This window comes from Corvus kubaryi, unplaced genomic scaffold (assembly GCF_017639235.1).
Source record: "Corvus kubaryi isolate FWS band 111438036 unplaced genomic scaffold, C.kubaryi_AGA036_p1.0 split3-73, whole genome shotgun sequence".
NCBI classification, from domain to species: domain Eukaryota; kingdom Metazoa; phylum Chordata; class Aves; order Passeriformes; family Corvidae; genus Corvus; species Corvus kubaryi.
The window spans coordinates 32541338-32560421 of NW_024582091.1; the positions used below are offsets into that span (position 1 = coordinate 32541338).

Genomic DNA, 19084 nt, shown 5'->3' on the forward strand with positions numbered 1-19084 from the left:
GATTAGTAGGGTCCAAGGTGATTGATTTCTGGGAATGAGTGGTGCTTACACATATTAAACTGCTTCTGTGCAGACATTATCCTCTGATACTTCCAATGGCTTTTCAGAAGCAAAGAGGAGCAGAATGCAAATGATTGTAGAAGGAAAAGGTTGTTTTTTCTTGATTTTTTTCTTTTCCTAGTGGGTGAATATTACATCATTCTTAGATTTTAGGGGAGACCAGTACCATAACTGAAATAATTAATAATGGTTGTCTTGACCTTTTAACTTTTTAAGGCCTGTTGGAAACTCAGTCACTGCATGAAGCAGATGAAGATGTGGTCACTGATGTTGATTTCAGCAATATGATTTCTGAAGAAGAAAAAGAAGAGTTAAAGATTGAGCTAGCCAAGGTAATGAATTTGAATTTCTGTGAGTGTTACTGTTTCTACTTCGGTAAACTGGAAGCTATTAATTGTAGGATGAAGTATACATCATAAAGGTATGCCCTTCCTTTTTTGGTAAAACTATTCTAGGCTACAATCATGTAAAGAAATTCATTTTCTTGTATCTATATTTCAAAGGTTAAATATCTTCTACTTGATGGTTGTACAGTGAAAGTCAAATGCATCTTCCCATCTTAGTCAGGACATGTCTTTATTTATAAATGTTCCTTGAAAAAGAGTGAAAGGTGTTCTCATTAGATCTGTGGTATTGTTGTTACAGTGGTTGTGCCACCTGATAGAAATGATTCTTTTTGTGGTGGTCAGAGGAAAAGGTAGTGATGATGGTTACAGAGGAGACTGATGACAACAAGCACAGTAATTTTATCCCATTTTTGTTTCCTTTGATATGTTTTGAGAAGGTAATATTTTTTCAGGAGTTTGGAACTCAGGGCACTGTGAAGAGGCTTAAAAATAATAAGGAGATGGGAGGACAAAGGTGTGAACCATGTGATCTCTTTATTAGAAACATTAAAGAGATTGTCTAGATTTGGTCTACAATCTAGACAATCATTTTAATTACTGGTGCTGAATACCGCAGAAAAAGAAGTGAAATTCTGAAATGGAAAATGAGAGAATGGGGAAAACTGTGGGTTTACTTATTTTTAATATGAGTCAAATAGCAAATCACAGCTGTATGAAGTTGAAGAGTTGGTTTTGCCTTAATTGGAATACTTAAATTGATATTAAGTTGTAGTACAATGTAGTCTTAAGAAGTAACATTTTTAATGACTATCAAGTTACTTACCTGCAGTGTGATTTACGATTTTCAAGTGAAACAGAAGACTGTTTCTTCACTTTAGTATTTTATCAGTCCTTGTGTTTCTGAGTTACTGGTTAATTTTTACTTCTTTGTTGATCCTGTCACATCTGTAAACAATCAGGAGGAAGCTGAAAAGTTTACATGTTTGGTTTATCACATCAGTTAGGAGTTGGCATATTCATCACTGGCTTTTCATCAGGACTGGGCACACACTGAAACACAGAAGGTTCCCCCTGAACATAAGGAAGCATGTTCTTAATGTGTGTGTGACTGAGCACTGTACTCCAAGACATTTTGGAGTCTCCATCCTTAGGTAGGGCTTGAACCAGATGTCCTTCAGTGGTCCCCCTTCCAGCCTCAGGCATTCTGTGATTCTCTTCTCTGGTGAAGGGGACTTGACAGGCAGATAGAGACAAGGAAGGAAAAAAGCCAGAACTTCCTGTAATCATCTGAGAATGATATGCCTCTCTCAGCAGAATCAATCTCAGATGTTTCTGGGTGTCCTTTCTGCTTACTGATTGCCACAGCAGAAAGAGTTCTCAGTCGCTCATGCTGTGGACATGCTTTAATTAATGTACTAACATTCAAGTGAGAGATTGCCTGTCAAATATTATGATTTTGACTGACGTAGGAATTATTTTCTGACTTCCTCACAGCAGTTTACTGGCATACAGCTGATGACTAAAAACAAAATAAAACTGATAATTATACTAAGAAAGGTTTGGAAAACTTGAATTTAGAGTGAAAAAAGTCTAAACTTAAATGAGGCTTATCTTAGAAAAGTCTGCGAAAAATGTGTGACCTTGCCTCCTTCAGAAAGAAAAATTTGATAATGTGGTAACTGGGTAATGTTTCCTTTTGAAAAGCTGTTAGTCTTTACTTACAAGCCCTTTCTGCTCCACCAATGATAGTTTTGTTTTCTTCCATGTCCTTATGTGCTACATAATACCTGTTTGAGCCTGTAGGAACAAGCATCTCTTTTATTGTTGTGAGAGGTAAAAATCATCCTTAATTCTGCTATCAGTAGTTGATATAATGGGGATCTCTTTGTGAGCACCTGTTATGCATTTATTTAAGCAGAAAATGTATGTTCCATCTCTGTGTGGTGTGTCTAATGTATATATTCTTTGTTTTCTTCCACCTTCCCACTCTGACATTAGAAGAGGAACAAGCACTGCTGTTTTTCTGGCAGAATTTTTTTGTATCCTCTATTCCTATTCTCCTGCTAGTAATCTCTTTTTACTGGAAGCTTCTCAGAGCATGAACTTAACTCTGTTCTTGTAGCCTAGCTAACACAGCAGGGCTCTGACTGCAATCAAGCCTTAGGATTTGTACAATGCAACTAAAATGAGTAACTCTTACAGAAACTTCTAACAGTCATTTGAATTTACAGAGGTCAGTCTGACTTTTCAGAATAATAGGAGAAAATTGTAACCCAAAAGCTTTACATAAAGCCAGAAGATTGTTAGCAGAACAGATTCCCTTTTCCTCTGCCCTGCCACCTCCCTCACTGTGAGGAGCATTTTACAGTGACTCTTGAGTCATCCTGGGGGCTGAGATTTTGAGCTACCTTGCTCACTGCTCTCAGTTGTCCTTCCATTACACTCATGAAAGTAGTCATTTACTCCTTGGTGTCTTCCCCCTCCCACACCTTCACAGAAGCAGCTATCTGGTTTGATCTAGCTGATGCACAGGTTCAGCAGTGTGTGTTACTGTTCATTGCCAGTTTGAGGAAAGATGCTAATACCTTTTGCTGCAAATTTACGGGAGCAGGGAACTTTGTCCCTGTATGATGTATCTGTATTCTTCTGACTCTGTTGCACTTTGAAAGAAGGGAAGCATGAGAACTAGAAGCTTGTATTTCTGCTGACTTAAGCTCTAGCTTTATAATGGGGTCTACATTTATAAAAGTGGACTTTTAAAAAATGCCTAAGCGGGTGATGCCTGACTTCCATGAGAGTTAGCTATGTTACGTGCTTAAATGCTTTTCAAGACTGTAAGTCCCCAATCTTTTCTACCTGCTTCAGAGTCTTCAGTCAGTGATATTTGAGTACTTGAGGGCGGCTTTGTATCTGTCATTATTTCAAAATGATGGAAGTTGAGGAGGATTTTGTCAATTCAAAACTGATTGCTATGTTATAAATAATAAATTACTTTTCTTTAGTCAAAAACGTTGCTCATACTTATGCCATTGAGCACATGGCTAATGCTTGCTTAGGCCTTCACAGCTTTAGATGTCTATTCAGTGGAACAGATGGAAAGTAATTTTATTAGAAGCCCTGAAATGGTTATGTGTACAACTACCTAGTGATCAGCCTAGTGCTGGCCCATAAGTGTCCTGGCATCAGTTTAAGTTAACTTCTTTAGCAGTGTTGAACAGGCAGTTGTGCACTAAGGGGTTTGCTGTTGGTGGGAAACAACTAAAAAGAGCTCTGAACTACTGCCTGAGGAATGCTGACTTTTGTGTTTTCTTTCTATAAGCATTTAACCAGTTATCCTCTCGGAAGACAGACTCTTGACAGCTGCCTCTTGACAGTATTCCATTTGCAGGTTAGGAATATAATGGAGCATAAAGGACATGGGGAGGAGTAAAGCCATTTGGATTGTTGTGTATTTTACTGGTGAAGTGTTGGCATCACAGGCGTTGGTGAATACTGATACCTGCTTCACTCAGGTCATGGCTTTCCTTTGTCTTCGTAGTCTTGCTGCTTAATTCCTGAGTTGCTTGAATATTTAAATAGCGGGTAGTAAGAAAAGAAACTGATAGCTGGGGGATTCAAAGATGAAACTTTTTCAAGAACAATGAGCTTGCAGCCAGTTTTACAGTGAATCAGAATGCATGAATGTGTAAAATAAAAATAATGCTGGTACTGATGTCCTAAATATAGCCTTAGAGGTCAGCATTGCTTCAGCTGGTTCTTGCATCATTCCCTGCAGCCTATGGAGTTAAATCACAGGGAGACTGGGGTTCCAGGGAACTTAACATATGGTAATCAGATAAGTTGCCATATGTTATCCTACTAACATATGGAGGAAGGAATACAGTTGGTAAGGGAATTTGTAAACCTGAAGTGAAAGGCAGCTGCTCTGGTGTCACTTGCCCTTGTTAGCTTCAGTATCTCTATGTGCTGCTTGTGTAGATTGGCTTGGGAGGCTTCCAGGTGAAGAATGCAAACCCCTGCTCACTTGCAGGAGTGCTGCCCAAGGAGCAGGATTCTGAGCCAATGGCAGGACAATTCTGCAGTCCCTCTTCTCACAGACTTCTTACAGTCCTGTCTTCTGGTTCTTGCCTTGGTAAAACACTGTCTTTGTTTAAATGTTTCAAAGAAATGTCTTCTGCAGGGAGAATTGCATTCCTCTGTTTGGGTTGGATGGCATCTTTACAGCTTGAAATCACAGAATTTTGTTAAATACTAGGATGTCTGGAAAGACTAATCTGCTCTGTCTTCTGACTGCTTTTATGCTTTTGGTGCTGATTGCTCATGTTAATAGTCCATCTATAAATTTTTATGTTACAATTTTGAAATATGTAGGGCCTAAAATACATAAATAAAACTCATATGACAAGGATATAATATTTGACTCTCAAGTCATATATTATCATGCAATTTTTCTAATTTTTTTTAACCTGCTCCTAGGAGTTTGCATCTGTTTTTTTCAGGACCAGAAGACTAAAAATCTGCAAATGTGACATTAAAAGCCTGTGCATTCAAAGACAGATATTTGCTTGAATTTTCCAGTCTTCTCTTGTCCTGTCCATTCCCATTTTACTATTGAATGAAAAGTTGGTGTTTGAGACTCCTAATGCCCTAAGGCAGATTTGGGTGAAGTTGCTTCCTTACTGGATAATTCTCTCTCTTATCAAATGCATGTGTGTGATGGTGCACATAGGTGACACAGTTTGAGGCGTTAATTTAATGTAGTGTCAGCTCTGTTCTGGGCATGCCTTTGTGATCTCCACAAGCACTTGACTCTGTTTCTCTAGTTACCTACGAAAAGCACAAGTTTGTGAGATTCATTTAGCCTTTTAACATCGTATGTGGTTATCATTCTGTGGGAACAGGCTAATACTTTTCTCCTTTCTCCTTGTTTCCCTCAGCTAGAGGATGAAATTTCAACTTTGCGGCAAGTGCTAGCAGCCAAAGAGAAGCACCTGGTTGAAATTAAACAAAAACTTGGCGTAAGTCTGATGAATGAACTGAAGCAGAACTTTAGCAAAAGCTGGCATGATATGCAGACAACTTCTGCGTGAGTACTGATCTTTATACTTACACATATGAACATACCATGTTTTTCTAAAACTTTTTGGGCTGAATTAATAGCAACATTGGTAGAAAGAACCACCCACCTTTCATCAAGTGCTGTCTGAAAAGTCATTTGCTTTTTATTTCCCTCGTCATTTGACAACTGAATTTGACACTTAAGGAGAAGTAAAAGTGATCTTCTCCACAACTGAGCTGAGCTGGGAGTTGACAGCAAGGAATGCAGGGGGGCAGTGGCATCAGCCATGAAGGAGAAGTCCCACAATACCTGAACAAAGAGAGCAGACCAGGTCCAATGACAGCAAAGAGGGTCAAGCCAAGAGTTCAGATCTGCAGGTGCGTCTCTACTGATGAGCCAGGTTCTAGGTCAAGCCAGGGAGTCAAATCTGTGAGTTCAAGATCTATGAGGTACCTGGCCAGACACAGGCATACCAGTAATATGACTTGGTCTTAAATTCAGTCTAGGCTTTAGTATAGCTCCCAAGTGAAGGGAAAAGGTGCTTAACAAGGGTTGTCCCAACTCTTGCACAACACTTTCATCGTAGTCTTACCCAAGGTTTCACAGCTGTGCAGTGCCAGAACTCGCCCTGAACGGCCAAACTCGGGGGAGTCGGGGAAAAAGCGTTAGCAGTTCCTCTCAGTGCATTCAAGGTGCTGACAGAGACTTGGTAAAGTATGTTAAAATGTATATTTTTACATGAAAAGAACTCTTATTTGTATTTTCATGAGAAGTCAAATAAGGAATAAACCCCTTGTAATAAAAAATACAATTTGTAAGTCTCCTGTCTCTCACTGTTGGACAGTTTCTCATCTAGGTCCTGTTTCTCATGAGATGTCATTAGCAGGGGTATCAGTGTTGCCTTGGTGAGGATGTCTGGTATCTGCTAGGAGAGAATAGTTTAGAGACACTGAGCTTTAGAAGAGAGGAGGGGTACAAGACATCTGAACTAGAATTACTGGGAGAGACTAGCAAAATTTTGAAACAAAAACTTTCATTTTTACTTGAAATTTGGTAGCAAGTTCCCAGATAGGTCTTACTTTTTCCTTCACATATTTTCCACAAAGATAGAGAGACTTAGGAGACTTTTTCAGTGTGGTAGTTGCTACTTTTTATTTAAGATGAGTTTCAGAAACTACAGTTCATTAGGTGATAAGTGTCCAGAAATAGTTACATGGAACTGAGAAGCAGGAGTCCCATTTGTACGCCTAAAAATCTTCATGTTTATGGTCCAACTGCTGTATAATTCTGCTAGACACTCATGCCAGAACACCAGTGCTGGTACAAGTCATGGTAATCCAGCATTCTTAAGAATGGTTGTGTTGAGTAATAGAGATGATTCATTGTTGCTGTACCAAAATAGCAGGGATAGCATTATTCATCAAGATTCTCTGATTTAGGAAGGATGAAAAGCCTGTTTTAAAATAAAAAGTTCAAAATATTTACATGCCTGTACTTTAGGTTTCTAAATCCACAATTACTCATTTTAAATTTTAAAATGACCTGGTTTTAAGAGGACAAATTTTGTTTCACTTAGCTGCTGTGCTTTCCTGTAAGTTAAAATGACTTTTCTTTAACAGGGAATTTTTCAAAGCCACAGAGCACCAAAGTTTTTGTCCACTTATTGTTATTCTTTTTAAGCTCTCCATTTAGGGATGCATTCTTGTGGTTAGAATGGACTTAAAGGAAGAGGGGTTGACTTTTCTCAGAAACAGTCCTGTGAAGTGTGTTTGACCACTAGTTAAGAGTCATGACCTAACTTACAGGATGCATGCCACCTCTACTGACTAAATTTAAACTTGGGATTTTGACAATTTTAAAGCATTTACATTTTAAATGGTTGGCCACAAGTTCCTTATTAATTTCCTGTACTGTTCAGTGCACTGATGTTTAGTATAATCTATGTGTTGGGGAATACAAAGGATTCTGCTATAGAGGACATCAGCAACTAGAGAGCAAATGATTGCCTTGAGTTTGGTTTGGTTTCTTGGTGGTAGGGCATTCAACTGGAATGACTTCCCCCACACACCTTTTTAATGATTGGGTTTTCAGTGAACAGAGGTGGGTGGATATTCAACTTCTAGCAATGCAGGTTTTTTATATTTTAAAAATAGATAATTCATTCTTATTTACATGCTAGAAGCAGGGTCATGTTGGTGAAGTTTGAGGTTATTTATTTTAGCTTAAGAAATCATTACAAGTGTCTTTACATGGATATTTTTAAAGACTGTAATTGAGCTTTTCTAATTAACGTTTTGCTACAAAGGAAAGGTTTTACATAACCTGAAGGAATTGTATTTAGTTGAAGCTTCTTGGTGGTGCTTCTGTAAAGTTCCCACAGGTCTCCTTACCTTCCATACTTCAGATTTTCATCGTATAGTGGATTAAGGTAGAAGATAGTATTTATGAAGATTGACCTGGTTTTATACAGAATCACAGAATATTTGAGGTGTTGACAGCAAACAATATCAGGAGACTCTTTAGTCCAACTGCCTCTTTCAGGCAGGACCAGCTAAAGCAGAGTGCTCAGGACTGTGTTTAGTCAGGTTTTGAATATCTTCAAGTATGGAGATTCTACAGCCTCTCTGGGCAACCTGTTCCATGTTCAGTTGCCCTTGCTGTGAAAAACATTTTTATTTTTCTTAAATATTAAAATATTAATATATTTTAATATTTCTTGCATTTAATTTGTGCTGGTTGCCTCTTGCACCTTCACTAGATACCACTGAAAAGGGCTTGCCTCTATCTTCTTTCCTCCTTTCATTAGGTTGTTTATACACATTGATGAGATCCTTCCATGAGCCTTCTCCAAGGTGACCAGTCCCAGCTTTCCCAGCCTCCTCATATGAGAGGTGCTCCAGTCCTTTACCATCTTTATGGACCTTTGCTGGACTTGTTCCACTTTGTCCATGTCTGCCTTGTACTGAGAAGCCCAGAGCAGGACCCAGCACTCCAGGTGTGGCCATAACCAGGGCTGACAGGGGAAGTGTCACTTCACTCACCCTGTAATCACTTTTCCTAATGCACCCCAGGATACTGTTAGCCACCTTTGCTGCCAAGGCACTGACTCATGTCCAATCTGTTCTCTACCAGGATTCCAGGTCTTTTTCTACAAGGCTGCTTTCCAGCTGGTTGATCCCCAGCCTCTGCTGGGTTATTAATCCCAAGTTGCAGGACTCTGCATTGCTCTTTGCTGAGCTTACTGAGACTCCTGTTGCTTCATTTTTTTTCAGACGAAGTCCCAAGTAATTGTATTCTTCAATGCAATTATAGAATTGCATTTCATTATATATGGAGAAGGTTACAAGGATTACTTTATTCTTTCACTAGTCCCTCATATTAAGCACTAAAGACATAGATTCACAAGAGATCTTGCCCTTTGCTGAGCATATATATTGTAACCATGCTCAGCTTTGTCCCTCAGCTTTTCATTTGGTGCTCTTCTGTAGTTCTTTGGAAAAAAACCATAAGACATCATAGTCCTGTCCTCTTGGGATCTATTTCAGTACTACTGAGATTCTAAGGGGTAGTCATACCTGTAAAATTACACACCAATAAATTCACTCCAGCCTAATAGTTCCCACAAACTCCTTTGTTATCCTTTCTTGAAATGTTATCAACTCTTATAAGACATGAACCTCCTCTGTTTTAAATGGTTACCCTTTCAACCCATGGATGGAATAATAACTATGGTGAGAGCTTCGGAGATGAAAATGCTTGGTTTGCTACTAAACCTTTCCAGAAGAGAAATACTCCAGACATTCAAACCACTGTAAGCAGCAGTACACGGCAAATAAATTATTAGAATAACTAAAAAATTAAAGGAAACTCTTTATATCTTCAAGGGCTGTAGTAATGAAATGATGTGAAATCAAAGCCCATATGTTTAGTGATTCCAGCTGGGGGCCTGGGAAGCCTTTGATGTGATGGAAAGTGGATCCACGCAAGACTGATATTTAGGATAGGAATCTGACAGAGTTGTTTTCAAAATGGCTTTTCATCTTTTGCCCTCAGACAAAAATTTTTACTTGCAGAAAGAGAAAAGCTCATGAATTAGAGGGCCAAATCAAGAGAACTGTATGTGCTGGCTCCAAACAGCAGGTTTCCTAGACAGGGCCCTGGGCTGTTTTTTAGGTTGTAGCTGTCTTTTCAAGCCTTTTTAGGAAGGTTTCAGTGTTGCTCTGTTCTTGCATATGATATTTAATTAAGATTTGGGACAAGAACATTCAACATGGACTTGGTCTTTTCCTCCAGAGATAGAATAAAGATCTATTCATTGACTATTGTGGAACTATGTGAGCAAGCTTAGTTCTGATAGGAAACCTGAGGACAATTGCATAGGTTTCAACAGCTATTGGGAACTTAATGTTTTATAGTTCAAATTTCTGCCAGGTGATAAGAAAATAGAAAGTAACGGTTGCGCTGCATGTGTTTTAGGCTTACAATCTGTGGTACAGGCAGTCTTTGTTCATACAACTTTAAATATATAGTAATGTGTTCCAAAGTTTCAGAAGTTTTTTCAGTAAGTCGGATATAATTCGTGGACAGCCACAGTCCTACTGTGACTTCTAGGAATTAAGTAAACTGTGTTCCCACACACATACTTCTTATGAGTGGTAGTAAAAGAAATGTGGGTGTTTCTGTTCATTGCTATGTGTAATCACCTTTTGACATTTTCTTCTCTAAATTTGCAAGTAAATGTAACAGTTGTGTAAGTGAAGAAATTGTGTTGGCTTTAGCAAGTACATTACCTGTGTGTGAGTCTGTGCTATATGGAAGTAAAAGGAGCCTCTCCCTTCCACTGACTTTGCTTTCTTGGGGTCAGATTAGGCAATCTTCATGCTGTCTTCAAATATAATTACTTTGCTGATTTTCTGCATGTGTCTCTGGCCTTGAATTTGGAAGGGTGGAGTAATAAGGAGAAAGGGCTTAAAGAAGTTAACTTAATCTGTTCTCTTTGTTCCTTGTCCAAAAGGTGTATGTCCATTTGTTTCCACCAGAACCTTCAGCTAATGGAAACTCCACAGTAAGCTCAGGTGATGTGTTCCAGTGTTCATTTCTCAGGAAAAAACCCACTGTAATTATCATGGGGCACCAGAAAATATATATATGTGTATTATAGTTATCTGTATGTGTGTGTATGGAATTGTAAGGATGGGAAGGGAGACCCGAATGTCAGTTAGAATCTCTGAAATGACAAGGATTAAAAATAACCAGGAAAGCGTCAGTGTAAAAATGGGAAGGGAAAAGGGAAAGGGAAGGGAAAAGGTAAAAGAAAGGGAGAAATGGAAGGAAAAAGAAAAAAAAAGCATGAAAAGGAAAGAGGAGGAAAACTACATGAAAAGGAAGAAAAGGAGAAAGGGAGGGGAAGAAAGGAAAAGAGAGGCTGGGATATGTTTAATCTGCATAATTTTGTTAACCTAGTGTACAGTACAGAGCCCACAGACAGTGTTACTGATACAGTCTAAGGTATGATGAACTGTCAGGTTTTGGCCTGTAATGTCTTAAGATCCTCTGTGCTTCAGCAAACATGTTTTGACTTTTCTACTTGGAGAGTAACTGTAGCACACTTTCCTCCCCGCGCCCCCCCCCCATGCTGCATTGCACAAATAATGGGTTTCAAACAACTGTATCCCAGATTTTTTCCAAGTGCTTGAAGATTACAGGGCAGGATATCCCAGAACATCTGGCACCTTTGTCTGGCACCTTTTCTGACCTGTGACTCTCTCCAGCCTATTGAACAGTCACCTTCCATGTGCTGCCCACAGATTTCTGGCTGCAGCCTGCAGAGGTTCAGTTCCCTCAGTTCTCTCTGTGGGAGAGGAACTACCTGGGGCATACTTCCTTAGATTTAGGCATATGTACCCATCCAAATGCCAGCAGTTTCTGTTAATTCTTAACACCCCTGGCAATGGGAAGGATGACAAAAAAAAAAAAGGTCTGTTGTTTGGTTTTGAAGTTGGAATGAATTTCAGGAGAGTACTAAAAAAAACCCACCAAAACAAACTACAAAAAACCATGCGACAGCTTAGAGTTCATTTGTGGCAAAAATGACAACTAAGAATGCTCTTAGAGAATGTTTTATGTACATTTTCTCTGTCATTCATATATGCATTTATTTCATTTGAGTATTAGCATAATTTAGTTAATGCTGAGCCCTGTTTCTCCCAGAAAGTCAACAGAAAAATAGTTTTCTAGCTGAGAGTTTCTCAGGGATCCAGATGCTTTAGATCGATTGGAGAAAAGTCATTCTAAGCTGACTAATGGTTTGAAAACTGAAAAGAAGAAAGCTCCATAGGGCATGGCTTGTGCTACCAGGCTCAGCTCTACTGTATGGTTTTGTTGTTAATTGTTTGCATTCTGTTACATCTTCTGTGAGCCTTATCACAGGCGAGGGTTTCTCAAATGGATTCGTTTTCCCAGCAAGCATTGATGGAGAGGCACAATGCTGAATGAAGATGTACTAATTATAATGCAAATGTACAAATTTTACAGAAGCTGAATTAAAACTCCTTATAATTCACTGCAGTAGATCAAACGTGCAGCTTGACATGCAAAATATAAATATTATATGTGTAGCCTACTTCTGTCAGCAGGCCATGTATTGCACCTGTGAAGGAAGGTTACATTTAACTCTGCCATGTGAAGGGCAATTCTGTACTGAGATGAGATGGGTATGATTGTCCTGTCTTGTCCTGCAGATGATGTTGGCCATTTAAATGTCTAGTTCTCTCTAAAAGTCTGCTGCTTGGCTGTTCTCTCTATGAAGCACTCTTTCCTTCACGTGTTCTGTTTTATGAAACAGTATCTCCTTGTATTTCCTTTCACTGTCTGTAAAAATCACCTAGTGAGATCTGGTTGTCACAGGATAGCATAACCTAAATGTAGTATATGAAACTGTCAAGTGAAAATGCAGTCAAAATATGCTGCAAATCTACTTTGTCTAAATAGCATGTTATAGTGCTGGAGACATGAGTTATCTTTAAAGCTGCCTTTAATTGTGTTGGGCATGTTATCAGAATATAACTGCAATATCAGCATGTTTTGTGATAACCTTTGATAATCAGTTTTATAAATAATTGCTTTCGTTAAAGAAATACCCTATTTTGAAAACAGAATTATAATCAGAAGCTGATGGATGAAATTCTTAGGTTAATGTCATATATAAAGATAATGTTCAAGTGTTCACAGGTGAGTGTTATTTACAAGTTTACAATTGAGACAGTGGTTGATATAACTTATTTGTTTAATCCCTGTTGTCTATGGAATACATTATAAATATTTACTGTTAAGTGCTAAGTGAAAGCACAGAATATGATCCTTGTTAACCATTACCAGCAATTCTTCTGTGCTACAGAGTATTTTCAGATGCCACAAAATCAGAGCAGGCATTCCTACTCTAACTGAATAAATCAAGTAGCCTGTTTCTACTTTTGCTAATGCTATTGGGTACCTGGTGTAATGCTGATGGTGCCTTTGTATGAATGTAATGATGTATTTGTGTAAAAATGCACACCATGGCTTGGATGGAAGGTACTGTTTCTTGAATCCCTGTATCCTAAATTATCTGAGTTTGTTTTTGCTGGAGCATTTCCACCTATAAGTTTTGGGGTCACTGGTCTAATCTGAGCTGCTGGCTGACTGACTGCTGAGGTGCTGTCACCTGTCTCAATGAGCTGGTGGTCAGCACTCACCTAAGGATTGCTAGCAGTGGCTGCTCAAAGGATGAGAGTGCACCGGTGTTGTAGATGACTTAGCATGCAGAGCACTTGGTGGTGTAAGGAGGACTTAAACCATACATAGAGCACTTTTTCCAGTTAATGTGTCTGTAGTTCTTACCTGGAATATCCAACTTTATTTCTGCTGGTAAAGGTTTCTGAAAATGAGGTAGGCTGTTCAGTGAATAAAAACAAAAGTACAAACTGCTCTGAGTTACATGAGATGATGCAAACTGCTTGGTCAGATGATTAATGTGAAATACAGCTGAGCAGATTCCCAGGTGACAGAGAGAATGTGTTGAAGAGATCATTATTACCAGAGTGCTTGGCAAGATATCAAATGGATGCTGAAAATATGACATAACTACAAGGATAAAAATATCTGAGCCAAAATACCGTGCATCATATATCAAAATACCAACACAGAGCATATCTAACTACAGTGAGGCAATGTGCTCTGTGGACAGATTATTTATGAAGAAGGCATAGTGATACATATAATGGTGGAGAGGTGGGAATGGGCAGGGGGTTGATTTTTAAGCTATCAGTGAGCTCAGATGTTATTGATTAATAACATCATAGTAATATTGATGAAATTAATGTTTCTTGTCTCTGCTGACAGGTATTGTATGTTGTGCTCAATTTTCACCTTTGTTATTTTGTTATTCCTTAAAGCTTGTCTTCAGCATTGCTGAAGGGAGGAGGGGTCATGTCATAGGTCATTTTTGCTGAAGTTGGTGCTGAAAAAAGACTGGTTGTGTAACAGTTTTAGCTGGATTTACACTCTTATGTAATGCCAAAAGTATTAGGAACACAAATGCAGTCACCATGTCTTTCTTGCTAGTGGACATACTGGAGGATGTTGCGTTTATGTGATTTACAGAGAAAACATAATATTGTTGGAATGTCAAAATCAGTGTCATATCAGCCAGTTTCCAGAAGATGTGTTCTAACCAATGTAATGTTCAGAAATATGTAGGGGACTCTAATGTTTCTCAGTGAAATTTAGGTCTGTCTGCTGTATGGGACATTTAGGACTGTTCTCTTAATCATTTTACATGGTGTGAATAACATGATAAGACATGGAGACATTTTGTCATAAAGTTAAATATGTGAATAAAATTAACTCCAAGGTGTCATTTCAAAAAATCAGTTCAATCTGAAAAGTATTTTACTATGTACATTCAACCTGTACATAAATGGGTTGTGCTACAAAGGACCTTTTAGACTTGGAAGTCAAGTCTTGGCCTTCATTTTGTCATCAGCAAAATTCCACTTGTGCTGAATGGTTTAGGAAGCTTCTCTGTTAGCAGACACTTTAAGACTTGTATGCCACAGGCAACAGAATATTTGGTTTTCTTCTTTTTCATAGGCAACTCTTACCAAAAAACTACGTGCTCATCGTTTGACTGTAGCATCCTTATTTTAGGGTCTCATCCCATTCTAGTTTATGAGAGTACATCTACTCTCAGCAAGTGAATGACAGAGCTATTAAACTAGTAAAGCTAGAGGACGAGGCCTCAGTGAAATGGGTATTGCATTTTTCTATGTCCAAGGACAGACTGGCTAAGGAGAAAGGAGATCTGGTAAAAACCAATCTTCTCCATCTTCTCTGTGTTGTACTACAATAAGCAAAACAGGCATGACCTTCATCCTTTCTAAGTATAATTTGTGTTCCTTCTGCCAGCATTGCAATGTTTTAGTCCCTGTTGTCATTCAACATTGTGCATGTGCTTGGTTCAGCTTATCTAACTGGAGACTCCTAGAGATTTGGTACCCTAGTCTTCAGTTACTCCCTGTGGATTGCCTTGTTAGTCAGTGAAAACAGAGACAAGCACCTTCACAGAAGGAGCCCATTCACTGGTAGTTTAAGAACTTGTTTGGTCAGTAGGATGCTGGGGTTTAGGAACATAAAATCAAAATATATTGTCTGAAAGAACAGAGCATTATGTGGCATCTGCTGTCAAACCAGTGGTTTGTAAAACACAATCCGGAACAGAGGACTTTCAGCAATAGGTACTGCTGGGGCTAAAAGGATGTGACATAAAATGTGATGTGCCATACTGCAAATGTTAATCTTATTTCCCCTCCTTCCTCCACAAAGTTACTGCTTTCATATACATACTAATAAGGAGAAAATACTCTGTTGTAAGGACTTAGGCAGTGGGATTCTCTTTTATCAGTCACCAGTGTATTTTGGTACATGCTTGCAATCCTACAGTTCTTGTTCTAAGGAGAATGAGAATCAGTGGAATTTTATTTCTGAATTTTTCATGATCATTTCTTCAGTTCTTGTCTGCCAACGCACACCACAGGATACAAGACTGATTATAGTGTGCTCTCCTTTTGTTACTAGGTCAGTACTTCTAATTCTGAGCTTGTCTGCGTCACTGGGAGTATCAGATAAGTTACTCAGAAGGAAGCCTCTGACATGCTCAGAATTAGTTTAGTCAGCAGAAAATCATCTGTGCAGAAAAGCTTATTGATTACTCTGAGAGTGCAAGTTTACTGAAGGGTCTGTATGGGTCAGAATGTGTATTCTGGATCAGTAAATTAAGATTATTCTGTTTGAATCTGCATGCTATAAGTGAAATTAGTGACATCTTTTAAAATAATTCAGTCCTACTGAGAATATGCATTCACTATCTAGGTTTCTTCATCTTTCTTTCTCTGTCCTTCCCCAAGCCTTCTTTCTTTAAAGAAATTTTAAAAAGTGAGGAAAAAAAGGAAAATTGTGGCATATGGAGACAGATTTGATAATTTTTTTCTATTTTCAATATCACAGAATCATTTTGTATCTGTTAAATTTACCTAATATATATATGCTTGAAAGAGCTGAGGTGTATTTGTTGTGATTCTTTTCGTGCTTCAGACAGCAGATTTTGCCACAAGGTCAGTGTCTGCTGGAAGAATACATACTTGATGTAAATATGATTTTCTGTAAACAGAAGTTGTATCAAACAGGTATTCAACAAATCACTGCATTCTTCTTTTAACCAGTGTGAATGGACCCATCTGGGGGATGTTATCTGCAAGGAGGAAAGAGAGGATGGCTTAGTGAAGGATTGCTCTCTGGAGAGCCCTGCACTTTGTAAGCTGTGCAGAAATGGGCATCCTCACCTTTTGTTTTGAGCTATGTTTCTTAACATTTCAGTGGTTGTGACTTTGAGGGAAATTAATTGCAGGGATTCTAGTCTCTCTTTTTTAATACTTAACACTATTTCTGTTCTGTTTTTTGTTTCCAGTTACAAGAAAACACACGAGACCCTGAGCCATGCGGGGCAAAAAGCAACAGCAGCTATCAGCAATGTAGGAACAGCTATCAGCAAGAAGTTTGGAGATATGAGGTATTGGCATCTGCTGCTTCTCTGGTCTTGTTTAGAGGACAAAATGTATAAATCATTTGTCAGCTCTTCTTTTCCTTCTATATTAGTGTTTTAAAGGTTCAAGTAGTTCGTAGTGAGAGTATTTACTAACATTCATATTTTAACTGAAAAGAAGGCATAATGATGACCAAAGATATAATTTATATGAGTTCTGTTTTTTTTTTTTAAAAAGTACAGTCAGAAATCCTTTCGGAATAACTTTGCAAACTCAAAGAAACGTACAAGTAAAATGGAACAAAAAATTGCTGTTAGATCATTATTAACCCAATTTTATTCATATGTGGATGCTGGAGAAAAATACCATCTGAAGAAAAGAAGCCTATCTAGGACCTGCTTGTGACAAGACAGAAAATATTTCAGGCTATTTTTAATCCCTTTTTTCAAGATGTACTGCAAAGTTTTGTTCTGCAGTTGTATAAAAATAGATATGATGGAAGTAACAGGAGTTGGGGTCAGTAGAGCTGTCACTTAAAGGAAACTTCAGTGTCAGGCTTTATATGTTGATGTATCTTTTAAAGTGTTGGTCTTACAGTTCCTCAGTATGAGAACAGAAATTGTATACTGTAAACCAGCATTCCAGTTTTCATTAGGTAGTAGGATTACAGAACTTCTTGAGCGTTTGAAGGAGTTGATTTTTTGTGATGAAATAAATGGACATGGGTAACTCTACAATATACTGTTTGACCTGTGGAGTTACAGTCTCATTTATTAATACTGCATATTATCCCATTGGTATGTATTCCCTTTTTTGTTTTTTTGTAATGTATGAGGTAACCATATCCTAAGAGCTGTGTGTGCTGCAAATGGCTGAAGCTTAATTCATGGCAGCTAAAACTTTTTTCCACTTTTTATTTTTATTCTGGATCTTAAATCTTTCGAATCCCCCCTTAATACCTACTTTTTACATACAGCTTAATAAATCCTCTATAGAAGTACTAATGTTTCTCTAGGTGAAACTAAAGAAGGAAAATCTTCATTACTGTGTCATCTGCTTTACAGTGTCTTTTTCCACACTGCAGTTCAAAATGGAAATTTAGTGAGTGACTTGCAACCAGGCTATAAACATAACTAAGAATTTTTGACTTTATACAGTTAAACATTCTTGAGTAGTATATGCCTATCAAAGGATAGAAGAATAAGCAGGCATGCAATTATATTTTCCTAGTATATTTTTTTTTAGCATTCAGAAATCTGAGAGCTGAGAACTTTCTAAAACAGAAATTTGAGCCTTCATTTAGATGTTTCTTGAGGGTTTTTCTTCATGAATTTATCTTTTTCAGAATTGATTTTAACTTATATGAGATTTTGAAATTCATAACACCTCATGTCTCCCCAGATGAATAGGAATTTATGTGGTAAAGTCTGTTGTTCATTCATTCATTCCCTATTTGGAGTCTCCCTGGTCTTTCCTTTGGTGCCTTCTGGCTCTTCCATTATGAGAAACAGTGAGTGAGTTCTTCTGACCTTCATTTCACTCATTATTTCTTGTGGTTTTATTGTATTTCACTTCCGTTCCCTCTTTACAGGCTCCAGCTGGATGAGTCACTTTCACAAGTCTTTTTGCTACCTTTGTTAATTCTTTCTGCCTTCCCTGCATTTATAGTTGTATTCTGTATTTTTGAGAAATGTATAAGATGTGTGTGATGCATGTGGCCCCACATATTCCGTTTCATTTTATGTTCTTTCCTAACACTTCCTCTTGTGAAAAAGATGAGCCCACAGCTCAGCAAACAGGTCCTGTTGCTGTTTCCACCTTTTAGATCCCACAGCAGCGACAAAGAGTTTCTGTGTGAATACCTTGAGCACTGGCTCTGGATCATAGAGGGAAGGATGACTTAGCAGTTCAGGATTTCTCAGGTCCTATTACTTGTGCTTTGCACATGGTGTGAGATTAACTGCAAAGGCAGAAATGTCTTCACTGATCTAGAGTGCGGCTCGTGGAGCCGCACCCAGCTGAAATGCGCGCTGAAGCAATAGAGCATGTTTATCATTTAATATTTCTCTTAATTAATCTCTTACCAAATGCCTTTGTCTTACCTGTCAGTATCAGCCCTCATGCCATGGCAGTCATGCTTCTGACATGGCAGATGGGCGATATTTATCCCATTGGCCCTTTAGCCAAGGGCTCAGAGCAGAGGCTGAGTCCATAAGCATTTTGATTAATCAAAAATCTGGTTTCTAGTAGCTTTCTTTGATTGATATTATTACCTTGAATCTGGTTGGGAATTTTTCAGGAAAATATGGACTACCAGTGCTGCCTTTTTTGTGGATACTTGCTGTTTTCATTTAAGTTCTCAGTTAGGAGAGTTTTCTTGATGCTTAATGATGAAGCACCAAGCGGTCTAGCCAGCCTCCCATAGTTATAGAGAGCGTGGTGTGACTTGGGCCTTCTGCATCTGCTGCACATCCTAAATCTGCAGTGATGGTCAATATGCTTCCTTGAGCAATAAAGCTGGCCTAAGTTCTTGGCTCAGC

At 38.4% G+C, this 19084-nt stretch overlaps 1 protein-coding gene across 3 annotated transcripts in view; it reads left to right on the forward strand.

Moving 5' to 3' along the window:
• The window catches only part of TPD52L1 (TPD52 like 1), a 49135-nt gene that overhangs the window by 17675 nt on the left and 12376 nt on the right, over positions 1-19084 (forward strand). For all 3 annotated transcript variants that reach the window (XM_042016531.1, XM_042016532.1, XM_042016533.1), the window contains 3 exons: positions 277-392; positions 5345-5493; positions 16469-16570. In XM_042016531.1, coding sequence (XP_041872465.1) covers positions 277-392; positions 5345-5493; positions 16469-16570 — 367 coding nt within the window. Of the gene's footprint in view, positions 1-276; positions 393-5344; positions 5494-16468; positions 16571-19084 lie in introns of those variants that run through there.